This window comes from Lactuca virosa, chromosome 8 (assembly GCF_052849685.1).
Source record: "Lactuca virosa cultivar CGN04683 chromosome 8, Lactuca_virosa_CGN04683_v6, whole genome shotgun sequence".
Taxonomy (NCBI): domain Eukaryota; kingdom Viridiplantae; phylum Streptophyta; class Magnoliopsida; order Asterales; family Asteraceae; genus Lactuca; species Lactuca virosa.
Window position 1 is genome coordinate 34,221,619 of NC_136433.1, and position 17,042 is coordinate 34,238,660.

The window sequence follows — 17,042 nt, forward strand, 5'->3', positions numbered from 1 at the left end:
TATGTGACTTTTGAGTGTTTAAAGGCCAGATCTATAAGATAGAGAAACAGATCTGACCTCAAAAGGTCATTTCAGTGTTGCCATGGAAGGGACTCGCCGAGTCCATTAGTGTACTCGACGAGTCGAGTCGGGGTTGCCCAGCGATTCGTGACTGGTGTAACTCGTCGAGTGGGGGGATGACTCGACGAGCCAAGAGAGGCTAGAAGGATTCAGAGGGACCCGCATGGACTCACCGAGTCACCCATGTGCACTCGACGAGTCGGGTCAAAGTTTGACCATTGACTTTCGTTGACTTTTAGGGTTTTGGTCAACATTTGGACTTTTGGGTCAAGGGGGGTAAAATGGTCTTTTACCCTTCTGAGGGATTGTAGAAGGGGGTTTAATCTAGCCTTTGAGAGCCCTTATTTATTTGAGGATATTGTGTATGTGATTAGGCGGGGGCTAGATCAATATATTCGTGTGCGAGATCATCCGTGATACCGAGGTGAGTTTTCTCACTGTACATTACCTAGAGTGGTATTTATGTGTAGACCAGAGGGTCTTGTATGCTATGTGTATATATATGAGTTATGTGCATTGTGTTATATGTATGCTATGTGTTAAACAGACCGGGCCGGAGGGCCCAACGATGTAGACCGGACCGAAGGGTCCAACGACACAGACTGGACCGAAGGGTCCGACGAGCTATGACCGGACCAGAGGGTCCAACGAGCTACGGGACTGGAGGGTCCCGCTGAGACACATCGACCGGAGGTTCGTACTGTAGCCTCGAGTGGCGTATGTGTTGTATGTGGTATTTTGGGGAACTCACTAAGCATTTATGCTTACAGTTGTTGTGTTATGTGTTTCAGGCACTAACGAGGATCGCGGGAAGGCGTCGGCATGATCCGTACACACTGAGAGGATTATGTATTTGAGGATATTGGGATTTGTTTATTGAGATAACATGTGTTACATTGGGTTACTATGATATTTTATGAATGAGATTATGTTTAAAATGAAAAATTGTTTTGGAAATTTACGTTGTTACACTCAGAACTTTATACCTTGAAAGGTTCTGGAAAGAGGCAAAAGTCCCAGATCTACAACTTCTCCTTTGATCTACCACCTTGCTTTTCTCCTTCATTGCTTGGAAAATGGTTCTTATACTCCAAAATGCTCACTAATGACCACCAAAGCTTCAAAAACACTCATGGGAGGATCAGGGTTTCGTGGTGGCTGTCCAAGGGTGAAATGGAGGCTGACCCTTGAGGCTTATCATTCTTTTTATAGTGACATGCCCTAAAATTTAGGGTTTCTGGACTCTGGACGTACGCAGGGCGTACGCCTAAAGCACCCGCGATCCTTCTCCTTTATACGCTGGGCGTAACCCAGCTTACGCTGGGCGTACCCACGCGCCTTCTACTTTGCATGCATGGTCCTTCCTTGTCAACTTTTTCCATGAGGGACCATTAATGCCAATAACTTCCAAGTGTCATATCTTCCTTATCCGAGGTCCGTTTCCAACGAACTTTATATCCCCGAAAAGGTGGCGAGAAGCCCTACGCTTCTAGCAACACAACCCGACCCCAAACCTCTCGAATAAAAACTTCAAGACCTATAAAATACCGAAATGCCCCTAGCCTTGGCCTTTGAAATTCATAAGCGAATACTTTCAGAACAGGGTGTTACACAACAAGATGAACTTGAATATGGACTTGAAAATTGAGGAACTCAACGAGTTCAAGGATGAACTCGGCGAGTTCAAGGAAATGTCCCAATGAATATGAAGAAGAACTCGACGAGTCAAGGACTAGCATTCCAACTTGCATGAAGAAGGACTCGACGAGTCAAGGATGAACTCGGCGAGTCATAGGCATAAGGTCCCGATTCTGTATGAAGGAGAACTCGACGAGTTCTTGAAAGACTCGACGAGTAGGATCGAAGTCCCAATGTTTTGTGGATTATGGAACTCGACGAGTTGGTGGACCAACTCGGCGAGTTGAGTCAACCAGATGTTAACTTTGACCAAAAGTTGACCTTGACTTGGATTTTGACCTAAGTTGAACCTTGAAGGGTTAAGAGTTTGAGATAGTAACTAAGGAAGAATTTCATGTGTAGGAGTTTGAGAGGAGTTGATCCCAGCATCGAGGACCATTCAGTTTCGGCACGACATTGAGGTGAGTTACCTTCCAGTAGCGGTGGGTCTACGACCACAATGTCGGCCCAATAGTAGGAGTTGTATGTTAGATGATTGTCTTTGTGATAATTATATAGGTTGCTACTATTTGTTATGTTTTATGTGTTGTCATGATATGATGATGTGTGATAGTGGCAGTAGGGGGAATAGTCCTCGTGACACGGTCGTAAGGACCTGAGGGTAGGTCGGGCACCCAAGAATTGCCTGACAGGGTAGGTCAAGCACCCCAGAACTGCGTGACATGGGTAGGCCAGGCACCCCAGAAATGCCTGGAAGGGTAGGTCGGGCACCTCAGAATTGCCCGACAATATGTATGTTGTATGGTATGTGGTATGATGGGGGAGCTCACTAAGCTTTGTGCTTACATTTTCAGTTTTGTTTATAAGTACCTCTTCAGCGAACGGGAAGGAGCCAGCACGGTAGCAGCGCATCGCACACATATGATTTCCGCATTTTGAGATCCATGAGATTGTACTCTGACATTATTACTATTTGATGATGTGGCTTGAGACACGTGACTATGTTTTATGAAATGATATGAATCGATGATGTTTTTCAGTAAATTGTTTTATAAGTTACTTGATTAAAAACAAATTTTTTGTCTTGAAAATTGGGATGTTACATTGATAGGGCTTTCGATTCATGCAACGAGATGTTCACTGTTAGTGAGCCTGTATCCTCTACTTTTTCAAATAAGTTATTCATCTCTTTACTTCCATCACCAATTCGTCACTATCACTTGGATGTCAGTTTTTTTTCTTCTAAATCTAATTGTATTATGAAATCTGTTCATAGAACTGTTGTGTTCAAAATATAGAAATTTATATGATTTATCATGTTTGGATGCATTTTTCATTAATCTATCATTTCTTTTTTTTCTAGAATCAGGTAGCTTTATTCTTATCAGTTGACATGAATTTACGCTTAAACAAGTATGTTTGCCTATGGAGTTGCACCCAATATAAAGAAGAGTGATGGGTTTTGATTCTCAAGTGAGTATTTGCTCCAATGGAAGATCAAATTGCATTCGTAAGAGTTTTGAACTCTAATAGAGTTGAATTTATTTTTCCCATTGTGACTAGACATCCTTATCTTGAATGTTCTTGACCTCTTTTGCACCATATCATATCTCATGTCCATTTGTGTGTTTAGGTTCAAACATCAAGAGGTAAATATGAAGGCATGCGAAAACTATCAAAAAACAATGGCATATAGATTCTTGAAGAATGACGACAAATTCTTAAATAATGATGACAGATTCTTATACAATGTCTTATATATCATATTTTTTCTTTGTATATTCTTCTGAAATGATGTCAAATTCTTGAAAATGTAGCATAGGAGGTTGTGTATGTTCTTTAAAATGATGTATATACATTCTTGTTTTATGTTTATTTATTCTGATTCTTAACATTCATTCCTACTCCTTATTCTTACAAAATATGATAAAAAGAATACAAAGCATGATCCTATTCTCACAGAATCCTCTGTGATATGTAAAATTCTGATTTTTTTTGTTACTTTTTACATTATTCTTGTAAGAATATTTCAATTGTACAATAAGAATTATTGTTATTTTGATGCAAATTGTTATTATTAAAAAAAATACATGCACGCGTATTCTTTAAGAGTTTAAACTCTCAAACAATCACTAGATTGTAGTTAGATTCTTTAAGAATGAAAGAACTATATATGTTCATGGCTATATGATCGGAAACAACGTTTCAAGAAAAAAAGGTTAGCAATATGGATTTGAAAAAAAAAACTGTAACTCCCTAAATAATAGTAACTTCCTTACTTGGTATTGAATAAAAATGTAACTCCCTAAATAGTAACTTCCTTACTTGGTATTGAATAAAAATGTCTACAATGCCCTTAATTATTTATTTATTTTTTGAAAAAAAGCATTGTTAATGTGTGATGTATCACACAATAACTATGGTAGACCATAATAATCTTAGTTATCAAAAATTATAATCTAAGGGTTCAAATCTAGTCATACAATCACACAATACTTGCAATTCACATTTAATCCTAACCCTATATATATATATATATATATATATATATATATATATATATATATATATATATATATATATAGGCTTAGATTATTTTGTTTTTACTAACTATTGTGTGCCAGAATACACAGATCTGGACCAACGGATGAAATTAATCAATGTACATGATTTGAGAGTGTATGATATTACAATGGGATAACATGTACCATATAATCACACAAATTTTAGCAAAAGAGTATTTTGGACAATTAACTACATTTATAAAAGGAAATTTTCAGATTTTTAGGGATAATTAATTCTCCTAATTTTAAAAATCTGAATTATTTTAATTAATTCAGTTTTAATTTAACATAATTTGTAAACATAACCGATTTTATTCTATCAGAATATTTTTTTGCTAGAATTATATTCTTTCAGAATTTTATTCTATTTGAATATTATTGAAGAATAACAAAATTCTTGAATCCTAGGTTGAAAAATAACAACATTCTAATATATTCTTATACATCCGAACTTAAATACAAATTCATACATATTCTTACAGACTAAAAACCCTATACATTTTAATATAATTATACATATTCTAAAAGAATATCAACAAAAATGAATAAAATTCTTAAAAAATAACAAATTCTTAAATTATGAGTATGATCAAACTTTATTCATTCTTCAAGTTATTCCTATTAGGCCTTCAACGCATTCTTCCAGCCATTCCTATCACAAATACAACAAAAACTAATAATGGTTAAAAACATGTTACTTGCAATTAACTATCACTTTATATATTTTGGTAGAATATGACATAATACATAGAATACATTCTGGCAGAATACATAGATTTTATTCTGGCAGAATACATTCTGACAGAATACAGAGAATACATTCAAAAGTATTGTATTTACTGCTAATATAATTTTAGATTTCAAATATACAATAACGAGGGACAATAGAAATTGGAATTTAAAATCACAAATTGGACCAAAATACGCTCACATTCTATGAGATTGACATTCTAAAACAAAATTCACACAAAACCATACAAAAGCTAATAAGAACATACCGAGAAAGAGATCGATAGGTAAGTGAGCTTACGAGATTACATTATGTAGTGTGTTTGGTAATTCAATGTTTAAGTGAACTTGGAATTCAAGATTCCATTCCAGTAGAATGTTGTAAGGTTCATATGTACCTTGTTTTGCTTCGATATCTATCGTTGTTTCAATTATATAAATATAAAAAATAATCGACATTAAGAGGCATTAAAAAAAACAAAGTGCAATTAAACATATAAGTAATTAACTAAAATTCTATCGGAATAGAATACATTTGACTAAACCAAAATAGTATCATACAATTAACCATTACTATTATCTAAACAAAATACAAATTGTTAAAATTTTAACAAACATTCTTAAAGAATCATTAAACCCAAAGTGCAATTATCATTTTAAATTCTAACCAAGTGTATTCTAACATAACACACTTGACAAAACATAATGTATTATGCGATCTAGATTGGTTATTATATATATATATATATATATATATATATATATATATTCATAAAAACCTATATCTATATACATACAACTTCATACATTAGAATATTGAAGCTATAACGGGTGTTTATGGGGTGTTTATGGTTTTGCTCGGAAAAAGGATTGCAATCTCAAAAATGCAAATAAAAATCAAGTGTATATGAGAGCTTTATATGTAAAAGAAATCACATCTGAATTATTTTAGATATAAATACATAGTATAATTGAATAATTACATACTACTATATAGAATTTATATTAAGAAAATGGTAAACCTGCTATCTTTCTTCATGAGTAATAAATCATTTATTTTTCTATAGATATTTGATAATTATCCAGTAGAAAAATTCAAATTCGTTACCATAAGTTAATGTTTCATTATGATTCAAAATTCACTGCTATTTGAAATTCATAAAAATGATACAATCCTTAATTAAGTTAAGGATAGATTAAAAAAAAATATAGGCGTAATTCATAACACTTTTTGCGACAAAGCCAAATCAAGTTGCAAGGTTTTGATACAAATAAATAATAAGATTAAAATTCTCCAAAATCAAACATTAATTTATACACAAACATCCAGATTAAACAAGATTCCAAAGATTGAATTTTTTATACATACCTTGTCTATCGATTTAAGTATCAATTTTTTTTTCCGATCAATCTAATTTCCGTATCCCACTTCATCGATCATTTGATTTCTCCTCCACCTCCATATCCGGATCCAATTGATTTTCTGCTAGTGGAGGCGAGTGATGGTTGCGGCTAGTGGACGAACGACGGTGAAGAGGACCATTGAGGTTTTGTTGTCTGGGATCGAGCGCATAGCACAAAGAGTCGGCGATGGAGACGATGACGGTGGTGGTCGGCAGCCAAGATGATGATGGTTGTGGACGATGGTTTTTAGAGAAAGACAAGAAAAGTATGGTGGTGTTATAGAGTTGTAAAACTGATAACCTAATTTAAAGGGGATATTATTTGATTTTATCAATTTACCATAATTAATTATAGTATAGATTACTATTATACCCTTATATTTATTATTAATGATTAATGATTTATTTTTTTCTTAAATTCTCATTGGTTCATACATGCAAACAATAGTTGCTAGAAACATTTGAACCTAGCGCGTTCTCTCTCTCTCTCTCTCTATATATATATATATATATATATATATATATATATATATATATATATATATATATATTCAAACTATAAAACTTACATTCATATGGATACTTGTTTAAATTAATTTAATATTAAAAAAATATCAAAATATCAAAATTCTTTTAAATACCCTTTCTAAATTAAAAATTAGAATTGAATCTAATTAAAAAGTTCACACGCCTTCGTTTCTTCCTCGTTGCAAGCTATGAAGATTATCAATCGTATTTAACCTTACCCTACCAAAGATGGAGACTTTTGGGTTTAAAGGCTCCAAAATCTTCATTTTCCATTTTGTTCTCCAAGTGTGGGGAAGGAATAAAATATAAATAGAGAGAAAAACCATGAAACACAAGAGCCGCCTCACCAAAAATGGATTTCGTTTAATTACTTACCTCCGCTTACCCCTCGTTTATCCATTGCATTTTTTTAGAACAGCAATACAAATGCTTTTTAATAAATGAAGCTTTTTTTTACCGCATATTATCTTATCCTTCATTTTGACATTTGTCATTTTGTGAGAATTTAAAAATTTTATTTTCCACTTGTCATTTTTTAGGGATTTTTATTTTCTTAAAATAAAATTCATAAAATTGTAATGGGTTGTATAAGAAAATAAAATCATCTATTAATTTGGCAATAAATTCTCATAAATACTTTTAACGATTTAATGTATTTTGCAAATTTTCAAAATATTACATTCTGTTATATAAAGTATTACATTATAAAATATTTTATATTTATATATTGATATTAGATTTTTATTTTTAATAATAATACACGGGTCTCACACCTAGTATATACTAAACTACTCTTAAATTATTCCACCTATGTCCACAGTTGGACTTTAATTGTTACTTTTTTCGCAATCTCATTTTCCTTTAGATTAAGGGTTTTTTTTTTTGGAAGGGGAATTTCTCAAAAGTGAGTTTCGGACCAGTTTTAGTGTACCGACTAATCATTCGTTGAAAACATGAGGTTATGCCTCATGTCATGAAGTCACTGCAGACTAACATTCATGGCCATACATGTTGAGTAGTGTCAGAAGTTGAACATGATTCACTAATGTATTCATCATATCTTCCACATGTCTTACCTCTTAATTGAAAAATTAAGAGGTAACCTCTTAAAAGTTCACATATGTCTTGTTTGGTAGATTATATTAATCTATGCAGTTATAGCGGTCCAAAATCAAATATCGGTTAAGGGTCTATATCTGAGATATCGGTTATCGTAGCGGGATATCGGTTTTTTTATATCAAGCATAATATATATAATTATATATATAGATAACGTAAAATATATAGTAAATTAGAAAATTTTCAAAGAAAATGTTTGTCAATCCTATAAAAACTCCACAATATATCTACATTTTAATAATAAATGAAGTGATTTAATAAAAACTTTAGCTACAATCGCTATTTCACCACTATCCCACCGATATTTGCCAAATATCAGTCAAATAGTGGTCAAATATCAGTCAATATCGTCGGTATTTACGGTACCACTATTTTGCCAACTACCGCTAACCGTTATCTCACCGTTATCTCAGTGCTATTGACTGCACATGCAACACTTAATAAATACATCTGAATTAGTTAATAGGCTCTTAAAAAATCAGACTTGTGGATACATCTGAAAACAAAAGGATCGATATGCCCTAAACCAAAATACACGCTCCTCCTTATTCTGATTAACGGACGCCACATCATCTTTCTTCAATCGACGCCTCCGAAATTTCTTTCTTCCATCAATGCTCCTTTTCTCCATTTCCGGCGTCGTCTCCGACTCCGGATTCGTCTCCACCAAGCCCTCCGACGCCGTCTCCGCCAAGACCTCCCATGTTGCACTATTCCTACAACTGCTGCACCATTCCCCCATCCGTTATTTGCTCAGATTCGCCTGCTAAACTGATTCGATCCTCATGTACTTTGATTTCCTTATTTATCTTGCTATGTTTCTTTTGGTAGTGCTTCAAATTAAAGATTGTTTCTTTTAGTAGTGCTTCAAATTAGAGGTTATTTCTTTTTCTTTATTTTTATGAAATAAGAGGTATGCAATTTGTTATGAAATCAGAGATTGTTTATTCTTTTGGGATCGTCAAGTAATTTGGGTTTGATTTTGTAATGGAATAGTTATTGTTGAAATATTTACACTAAAATATAAGGTTCTTTGATTGTTTTATGGAGATCGATTTATGCCATTTTATCATTCTAGTCACTGATGTATATTGTATTGGTTAAATTTGTAGGACCAATACATATTTCACAAGACTAGTTTTTGCTCAAATATTTACAGGCACAATATTATTCTATCATTCATATTTCTTTAATTGCAGTTTGTGTGTATACTACTCACGTGTAAGCTTCAAGTTCATGATCAATGGATGTATGGAACTACAATGGAGTTTATGGGTTGTTGGTGTTTTGAGTTTCATTTATGATTTGATGTTAGTTTTTAGCTTAAAGTTCATTTCACAATTTGATGACAACTGAAAGTTTGTAATGATAAAAAAAATCAATCACTTGAACTTTTTGTTTTTTTACATTGTGAAAAAATGGAATGTACCCAGTGATCAATTGTGCCTATTATAACAAGATGTAGCGTTATTCTCTCCAATTTTTGGATTATTATAGAGTTGTACTTCCTATTTCTACCTAATTAGAATGTCAGAATTGAAAGTACAATGTTGTAATCGAAAGAAATGATACAGAATGGTAAAATTCTCATTTTTATCATTTAACATAAAAATTCAAATGTTTAAACCAAACAACATGTTAAAATTAAGATCTTAAAAATTCAGATCCTCTTAGAAATTCAGATATCTTAGAAATTCAGATTCTGTCAAACAACCCCTGACTATCCGTAGGTAAGGTCAAAGACCATTATGAATATTCGTAGATTACGAATAAATGATGCACCGAAAGATTTTTAGTATTTAATTAGGTTTATTAATCTTTGATTAAGTTGGTTTAATCCTAATTTTTTAATTTAGAATGGTAGTTTAGTAATATCACATGATATTTTGAGTTTTAAATAATTTTTTCAATATTAAATATGTTTAATCCTAATTAAATTATGTGTTTGGATATATATGTGAATTTTATAGTTTATAAATGTAAAATTTGTAAGGATATACAAGTAATATTTAAAGTTTGAAATGATATGAATAAAATTTTCCTTTTTAATAATACATATTGAACCATACAAAAATTTAATGGAATATTTTTTCAGTTCATTTAATTGTTAAGCATTTTATATTTAAAAACCTTCGATTGTTGTTGACTACAATTTCAGTCAATTGTACAATATATACAGGAAAAACACAACAAATTATATATGTATATGCGGAAAAAAATTTATATTTTTTTATGTTTAGAAAAACCCTTATATTATTACTTACGTTTCAAATAAAATCAAATTACAAATTTTTAAGAGAAATGACCGGCTAAAAATATGATTGACATGCATATTCATGATATTTCTTTGATTGTATGCGAAAACATGTTAAAACCTACATTTATTTGAATTACTTTTGCTCGATTGTGTTCTCCATATGAAATTTTACGATTGATTTTTCCATCTTTAGCTAATCGTTTTTATCATAATTAATGTCGTATTAAAAAACAAAAATAAAAGAAACATAATATTTGTAGTCGTCAATTTCTTTTAAAAACTCATAATTTTTTTTGAATGGTAACTATTATTGTAACGGTTTTTCTAAATATAAAAGTAATATAATAGTTTTTTTTTTTTTTTTTTTTTTTTTTTTTTTTTTCATATGCATATATAATTCGTTGTGTTTTTTATATATCCCATCAAATTTATATCTCACTATAGTTAATTTAATTTGTCTGATGCCAACTTAAAATTTCACATCGCCTTTAATTTGTCTAATGCCAACTTGGAATTTCACATCACTCTATAATTTTATTAAACTATGCATCGTTGATATTTTTTTTCAAAGGAAATATTCATTATACTACCAATGATAGTCATTAAACATTCAAACCAAATACAACCCCTTATGATAAATAAAATTAAAAAAAAAAAGTCACTTAAGGAAAAATTTATCAAAGTCATGTCGGCAAATCGATGATGAATGCCTGACCCTGAGCAAGTAAGAACATGATCAAAACATGTCGATCAAGCTTATAAATGTGATCATGATCGAGACTTGTGGACTAATTAGATCATGATCGAACACTTACAAGCCTTAGTTCTCGAAACTAAGATCATGATCAATACGTACCTTATATGGATCTGGCTCATAGACTATGATCATGATCAAGACTTGCGTCCTCGACTCACAACAACAATAAAAAGTACTATAATGGAAAGCAAGAAAGAGCTCCTAAGTTTTTCTTCAAATGAATTGAGGCCTATATCGCCATCGGCGTCTTTCTTCCACTTCTCATCCTTTCCAATGGGCCTAACCAATTCATTTACGATCTGTGTTATTTTCTCTACTATTTCAATCATTTTCTCCTTTGTATTGACAAAGATCCATCGAAGAACTTGTATAACCGGATTCGACTCATCAACACTATCCTCAGAGCACTCAGAAACGCTCTTACCTGTTGCATGTAAAGTTTAAACCATACTGTTTCTTAGAATATTTCACAAGAAAATTGGTTAAAAGAAACGAAGGTTGTATATCATATTATCATGGTTCACACAGTAAAATTATCTAGAAAACTATAACATCGCGAAAAACATAAGTACTTTAGTTTGCACGAACCTTCATTAACTGACTCACGAAGCTCACGTACTACCTCGTTGTTCATAACAGCGTCCCAAACAGCCTTGTCAGATGACAACGAAATCACCATTCTCTACACCAAACAAAATCAAGAACCATTTTTTTGACAAAATCGAAGGATTAATGGATAAAATTTTCAAATATGTAGCATCGTACCTGAACTGAAGGATCAGTTTGCAATAGATGGAAAGCATCATAAACTCTTGTCGATCTAGGATCATGCAACGCACTTGTTGTGTCATGTAGTTGCAAAGATGGCTCAATCCAATCTAACTCGGATCCAGATTTGTGAAAAACAGTAGGACCTGAAATCTTTTCGATTCCATCATCGTACGTACCATATGTTCTTCTATTCTTGATAATCGGATCAAGAACCCTGATGTTCACAAAATAGAACACGATTTCATCATAGAAATCAACCAACGATAATAATCATATGTTCGTCATTTTCATTTTGTGATCAAAAGGAATGATTTTTGTATTCCAAAAGAATAATGAAACGAAATTGAATACTTACTCCTGGAGAGAAGAGACTGCATGATGAACTTCGTCTTTGGATGGAACACTGCCAAATACAAAATCATCGTAAAGCACTCGATTTAAACTCTCGCCGTCGTCACTCCCTCCGCCATGGATGTATTCCCAGTCGAACTCTTCACCGGTGATCGGTGACGACGAGAAAACCCAGTTGGTCGGCGCCGGGACATGGTGGTTGAGGTAAGAGCAAGGCGAGGAGAGGTGAGCGTTGGATGAGAGAGAAAGGGTGGTGTTTATGGGTTGGTTACGGTTATTGGTGGTTCTTGTGGTGGTTGTGGCGGAATGTGAACAGGGTTCTTGGGACGCCCCACCACCGAGGCCAGCCCTGACGGTTCTGTGAACCGTCTTGATCATCCCTCCACCGCCTCTGCCTCCGCCTCCGCCGCTGCCCATTCCCGGCCCAAACGATCGCCTCATCTGGAACGATTATCTCGTTGACTGATTCCCTTTCTGATGTGTGATAATAACTACTCCTTGGGGTTGTAAATATGTACAAGGATAAAGATTTTGCTGGAAATTTAAGAAAAAGTAAAACATATGTGGATATATATATACTAGAATTTATTATATTTTTTTTAACCGTCAAATACAAATATATAATCTACTCCTAAACTAACACCTAATTTCACCTATGTCCACGACGGGACTTGAACCATCGACCTCAAAGAGGGAGTACATCACCTGATACCGTTGAGCTAGAAGTTTGCGCAATTGTTAGATATACTTTTTATCATGTGATTATGCATAGTTAAATAATCAAAACTATATTAATTCCAATAAATCAGTATAAAAATTTTATTATATGATAGTTTATTTCATTTAAATACTACCTGAAGTGAAAAAAGATTATCCAAATGAAATGAAATTACACATCTCTCTTTATATAAGCGTCTCTTTTTCCGACAAGAACATTTTTATCATTTTAGTCGTTTAGACAGTAAGAAATTTATTAGCAATATTTTATATATATTACAACTTGGTAAAATGAAAATATATTTATTTATAATATTTTGTGGTCATTCTCATAGTTATTTGTTTAATTATGTTTATTTAGTATCACAATATAAATATTTGAATTGTATTTTACTCGATTGACAAATATGATAACTTTAACTTAAATTTTTTGACAAGATCTTCGGTTTGTTGGTTAATAAAAATGATTTTTACGGATTAATGTGGTATTCCTTAATTATGATGAGCAATAGTAAAGTATGTTTCTTAAAATTTTAATAAAAAGAAATTATCTATATTTAATTTTATTACTATAAAATTTTACCTTGGAAGAATAAAAGAACGAAGATAACGTTCCGTTTCGTTTCTAGTTGGGCATATGATGATATCTAATTTGGCCTTTTGCTCTGCAAAGTACAACCAACCAAAATTGCAGCAACCTTTTTGTTCCTCGTATTGTTTGCTTGCCATTTGTCTACCCTCCTAATTAACTATTTGGGTATATTTAGGGGTGTTTGATTAAGCTTTTCAAAACAACTTATTAGGTTCCAACCACTATAACTTAAAAAGTGTTTGGATGAAAATAATTTATTCCGGTGGGGAACCTCTAATAAGTCAATTTTTCATAAGTTACCCTACACTTACTTATTAACTTATAAGCTAATAAGTTAATAAGCAATGCCAAACACCACTCTTTAAATATGGCGTGGCAAAATGGTAAACTTAAATGATATGTTAGTGCCGATGAGAATGAGAGAGAGGAGAAAGAATGTACATACGAGTGTTTATTTCTTGTGTGTGTGTGTGTTTTTTTTACTTTTGTTATGTCACAAAAATGTCATGACAAACATTTTATGGTTTAAAAAATGACGTGACAGCATGGCATGACATGCTCTACTCCCTTCAGCCTTAAGATAACTAAATAAAGGTGATTATAATACATCTTAATAGTTAATTTTTGACAAAATTGCAAAAATGATTATTATGGTTTGTGATTTATATGGCTTGGGTTTTAAATTGAGCAATCAAATATTATATCTTTATACTTTTTTTTCCTATCATCTTCCTATACACTTAAGATTGTGATACTTGTCATATTTAATAAAATTAATAAAATTTTATTACATTTGTCATCATAAAAGTGATAGAATGAAGGGTATGAAGAAAAAAATAGAAAAATGTCTAATTTCTCTTTTAAATTACAATTTTGTCATTTTTAATAGGTTTCGTTGTGGTGTTTTGGTCCATTTTTCAAATTGAAAACACTAATTTGTCCTATATAATTAATAGACACACATCACAATAATCGATATATTTTTTACCTGATTGCTATTATGTTTTTAGTGCAAATGTTTTGTTTATTGGTTTGCTCTATGTCCAATACAATAAGTTTTAGATATTTACATTAGGCCAAGTGGTATACCGAGCACGAGGACGTTTGTGGTCGAGTTGGCCACGAACAACGGGCGTGCACACTACCCCGTTGTTTTGTGGTGGCTCGTGTTCGTTCTCGCTCGTGTTCGGGACAACGGAATCGCACGACCAATTGGATTGAAGCACTCGATTTGAACATTACACTAGCCGTTGAACGGCTAGTTTGTTAAAATAATAATAATAATAATAATCAATTTATTTACCTATATAAATACAACACTTTTACTCCTTATTTTTTACACCATTCTTTTCTATCTTTATACACAATCTACATACTACATCTTCACAACCAAAAACCATGGATCCCAACCAAAATACCCCTCCAAACTATAGAAATCGCAAACCCGATAACGCTTTTGCGTTAGATACAACACCTAGCCAATTCCCGACTATGGAGTCACCTCAAGGCGGTTTTATCAATCTACTTCAAACCGGTTCCCCTATCCAACAAACACCACTTTTCCAACAACAATATCAACCTTTTTCCTCTTTCCAACAACAACAAGTTTCACAACAATACCAACAATTTCAACAATTCCAACAATTACAACAACCTCCAATTACACAACCACCAAGCTCACAACCACCACTTTTGCCGGATTTTGTTGCGGAAACGCAACCTTCACCACCACCTCAACCAAAAAAGAAAAAAAAGAAAAAACCGGTCCGACCCACTACCGCCCAAGAAAGGGTCCCATGGACAAAAGAAGAAGAAGAAAAGTTAGCGGAGGCATGGGTGACAGCTTCCAAAGATCCAATTGTAGGAGACAGTGAGCCTTACGGAAGTTTTTGGGAGAAAGTTCGAGCCATTTTCTACGAGTTAATGGAAAGTGAAACTCGAAACGCCGATCAAATTACGTCGAAATGGCGAGATATTCGACTAAAATGCACCGAGTTTGGAGGAATCTACAACAACCTCCTAAACATACGCAAAAGCGGCTCGAACGATTTTGATGTTTTCAAGGTGGCCATGGAGCAATTTGAAAAAACAACGCCAACACGCAAAGCGTTTCCGTATATGAAACCGTGACTAAAATTGAAAGACGCCCCAAAATGGAAAGAGCAAACGGAAGGAACTTCGCAATCTTCTGGTTCAAAGCGTTCGAGAAACCTCGATGCAACTTCCCAACAATCGGACGGCCGAACACACATCGACATCAACGACGATCCGCTAGATCTTGAAAACGACCAACCTCTTCGTCGGCCCGTTGGAAGAAATAAAGCAAAAAAAGCGGCTTCAACATCTTCGAATTCTAGTGTTATGGATATGTTTGTCGATAAATTTGATCGATATGTGCAACTTCAAGAAACGAAGGCCGAGGTGATGACTCGGATGGAGCAAAAAATGATCGAAACACAAACATCATTTCAAGAGGCACAAGCGACGATCCAAACAAAAACCGATACGGAAATCTTGAAAATGAAAGCGGACGACCTCGATGGCGAAGACTTGGAACTTTTCCAAGCGATGAAAGAGTCGGTTCGAGCCCGACGTAGCGTATGTGGTAGTTTATTTTATTTATGGTTGTAATTTTTTGTTTTTTTTTAATGTTTTTTTTTTATTTTAAGTAATGTAATTTTTATTTTTAATGTTAGTTTTTTTTTTCAATTAATGTAGTTTTTATTTAATGTAATTTGGTCTTTTAATTTACTGGAAAACTAGTATTAAAAATGATTTTAATGTATTTTTGAATTAAATTTAAATAAAAAATGAGGTGGAGTGGTGTGTTAGTGGTAGGTATCCCATGCTAGTGGTAGGAGAATGTGATGTTGATGTGGCACCCACCAGATATGTGGTATGTGGTGGGTATAAAATGGGATGTATTTGTTGGTTAAAAAGAGGTGACAACAATGAGAAAAGGAATGAAAAGGGTGGTTTGGTATGTTTCCGACGTGGTGGCATATATAAAGGACGACTGGACGAGCAAATTACGGGTTGAAGGAAAATGGAAAATAAAATACTTAAAGAAAAAAAAAATGCAAAATAAACATAATAAGGACAAATATATTAATTTAATACAATTAAATCTGTTATCAAGAAAGTATTGGTCCACAATATCAAGTTTTTAGAAGAGATTACTATTCAATTTTAGCGAATATCCCATGTATGTTTAAGTTACAATGAAAAAAATATGCGAAAATTTTATTTTTATAACCAATATCTATATAAATATAATATAAAATTTTAGAATGATAAAGTTAATCTACTCTTAATTCCACTTATGACCACAACAGAATTTGAACCTTATATCCGAAGGAGGATAGACAAATACCGCTAGACTATAAGCCATTTGGTTATACCGCTAGGCTATAATTTTTTATTTTTGTGTTGCTTAATAAACATTTGTTATTAAATATCAAGCCTCATTATCATGTCATGTTTTTTCACCCTTGTAATTAGAAAAAAAATATATAAATGGTCCTCATGGTTTACCAAATGTCATAATTTTTGTCTT

General features: G+C 32.9%; 1 protein-coding gene across 1 annotated transcript; it reads right to left on the reverse strand.

Annotated features, from left to right (window-relative positions):
* Nucleotides 1-10,929: 10,929 nt before the first annotated feature.
* On the reverse strand, nucleotides 10,930-12,685 carry LOC145134861 (uncharacterized). The gene is made up of 4 exons (XM_079069672.1): nucleotides 12,182-12,685; nucleotides 11,821-12,040; nucleotides 11,644-11,737; nucleotides 10,930-11,479 (listed from the first exon to the last, which is right to left on the reverse strand). Exons 1-4 carry the CDS (start codon nucleotides 12,616-12,618, stop codon nucleotides 11,190-11,192), a joined length of 1,041 nt encoding a protein of 346 aa, XP_078925798.1. The 5' UTR covers nucleotides 12,619-12,685; the 3' UTR covers nucleotides 10,930-11,189.
* Between the last annotated feature and the right edge of the window lie 4,357 nt (nucleotides 12,686-17,042).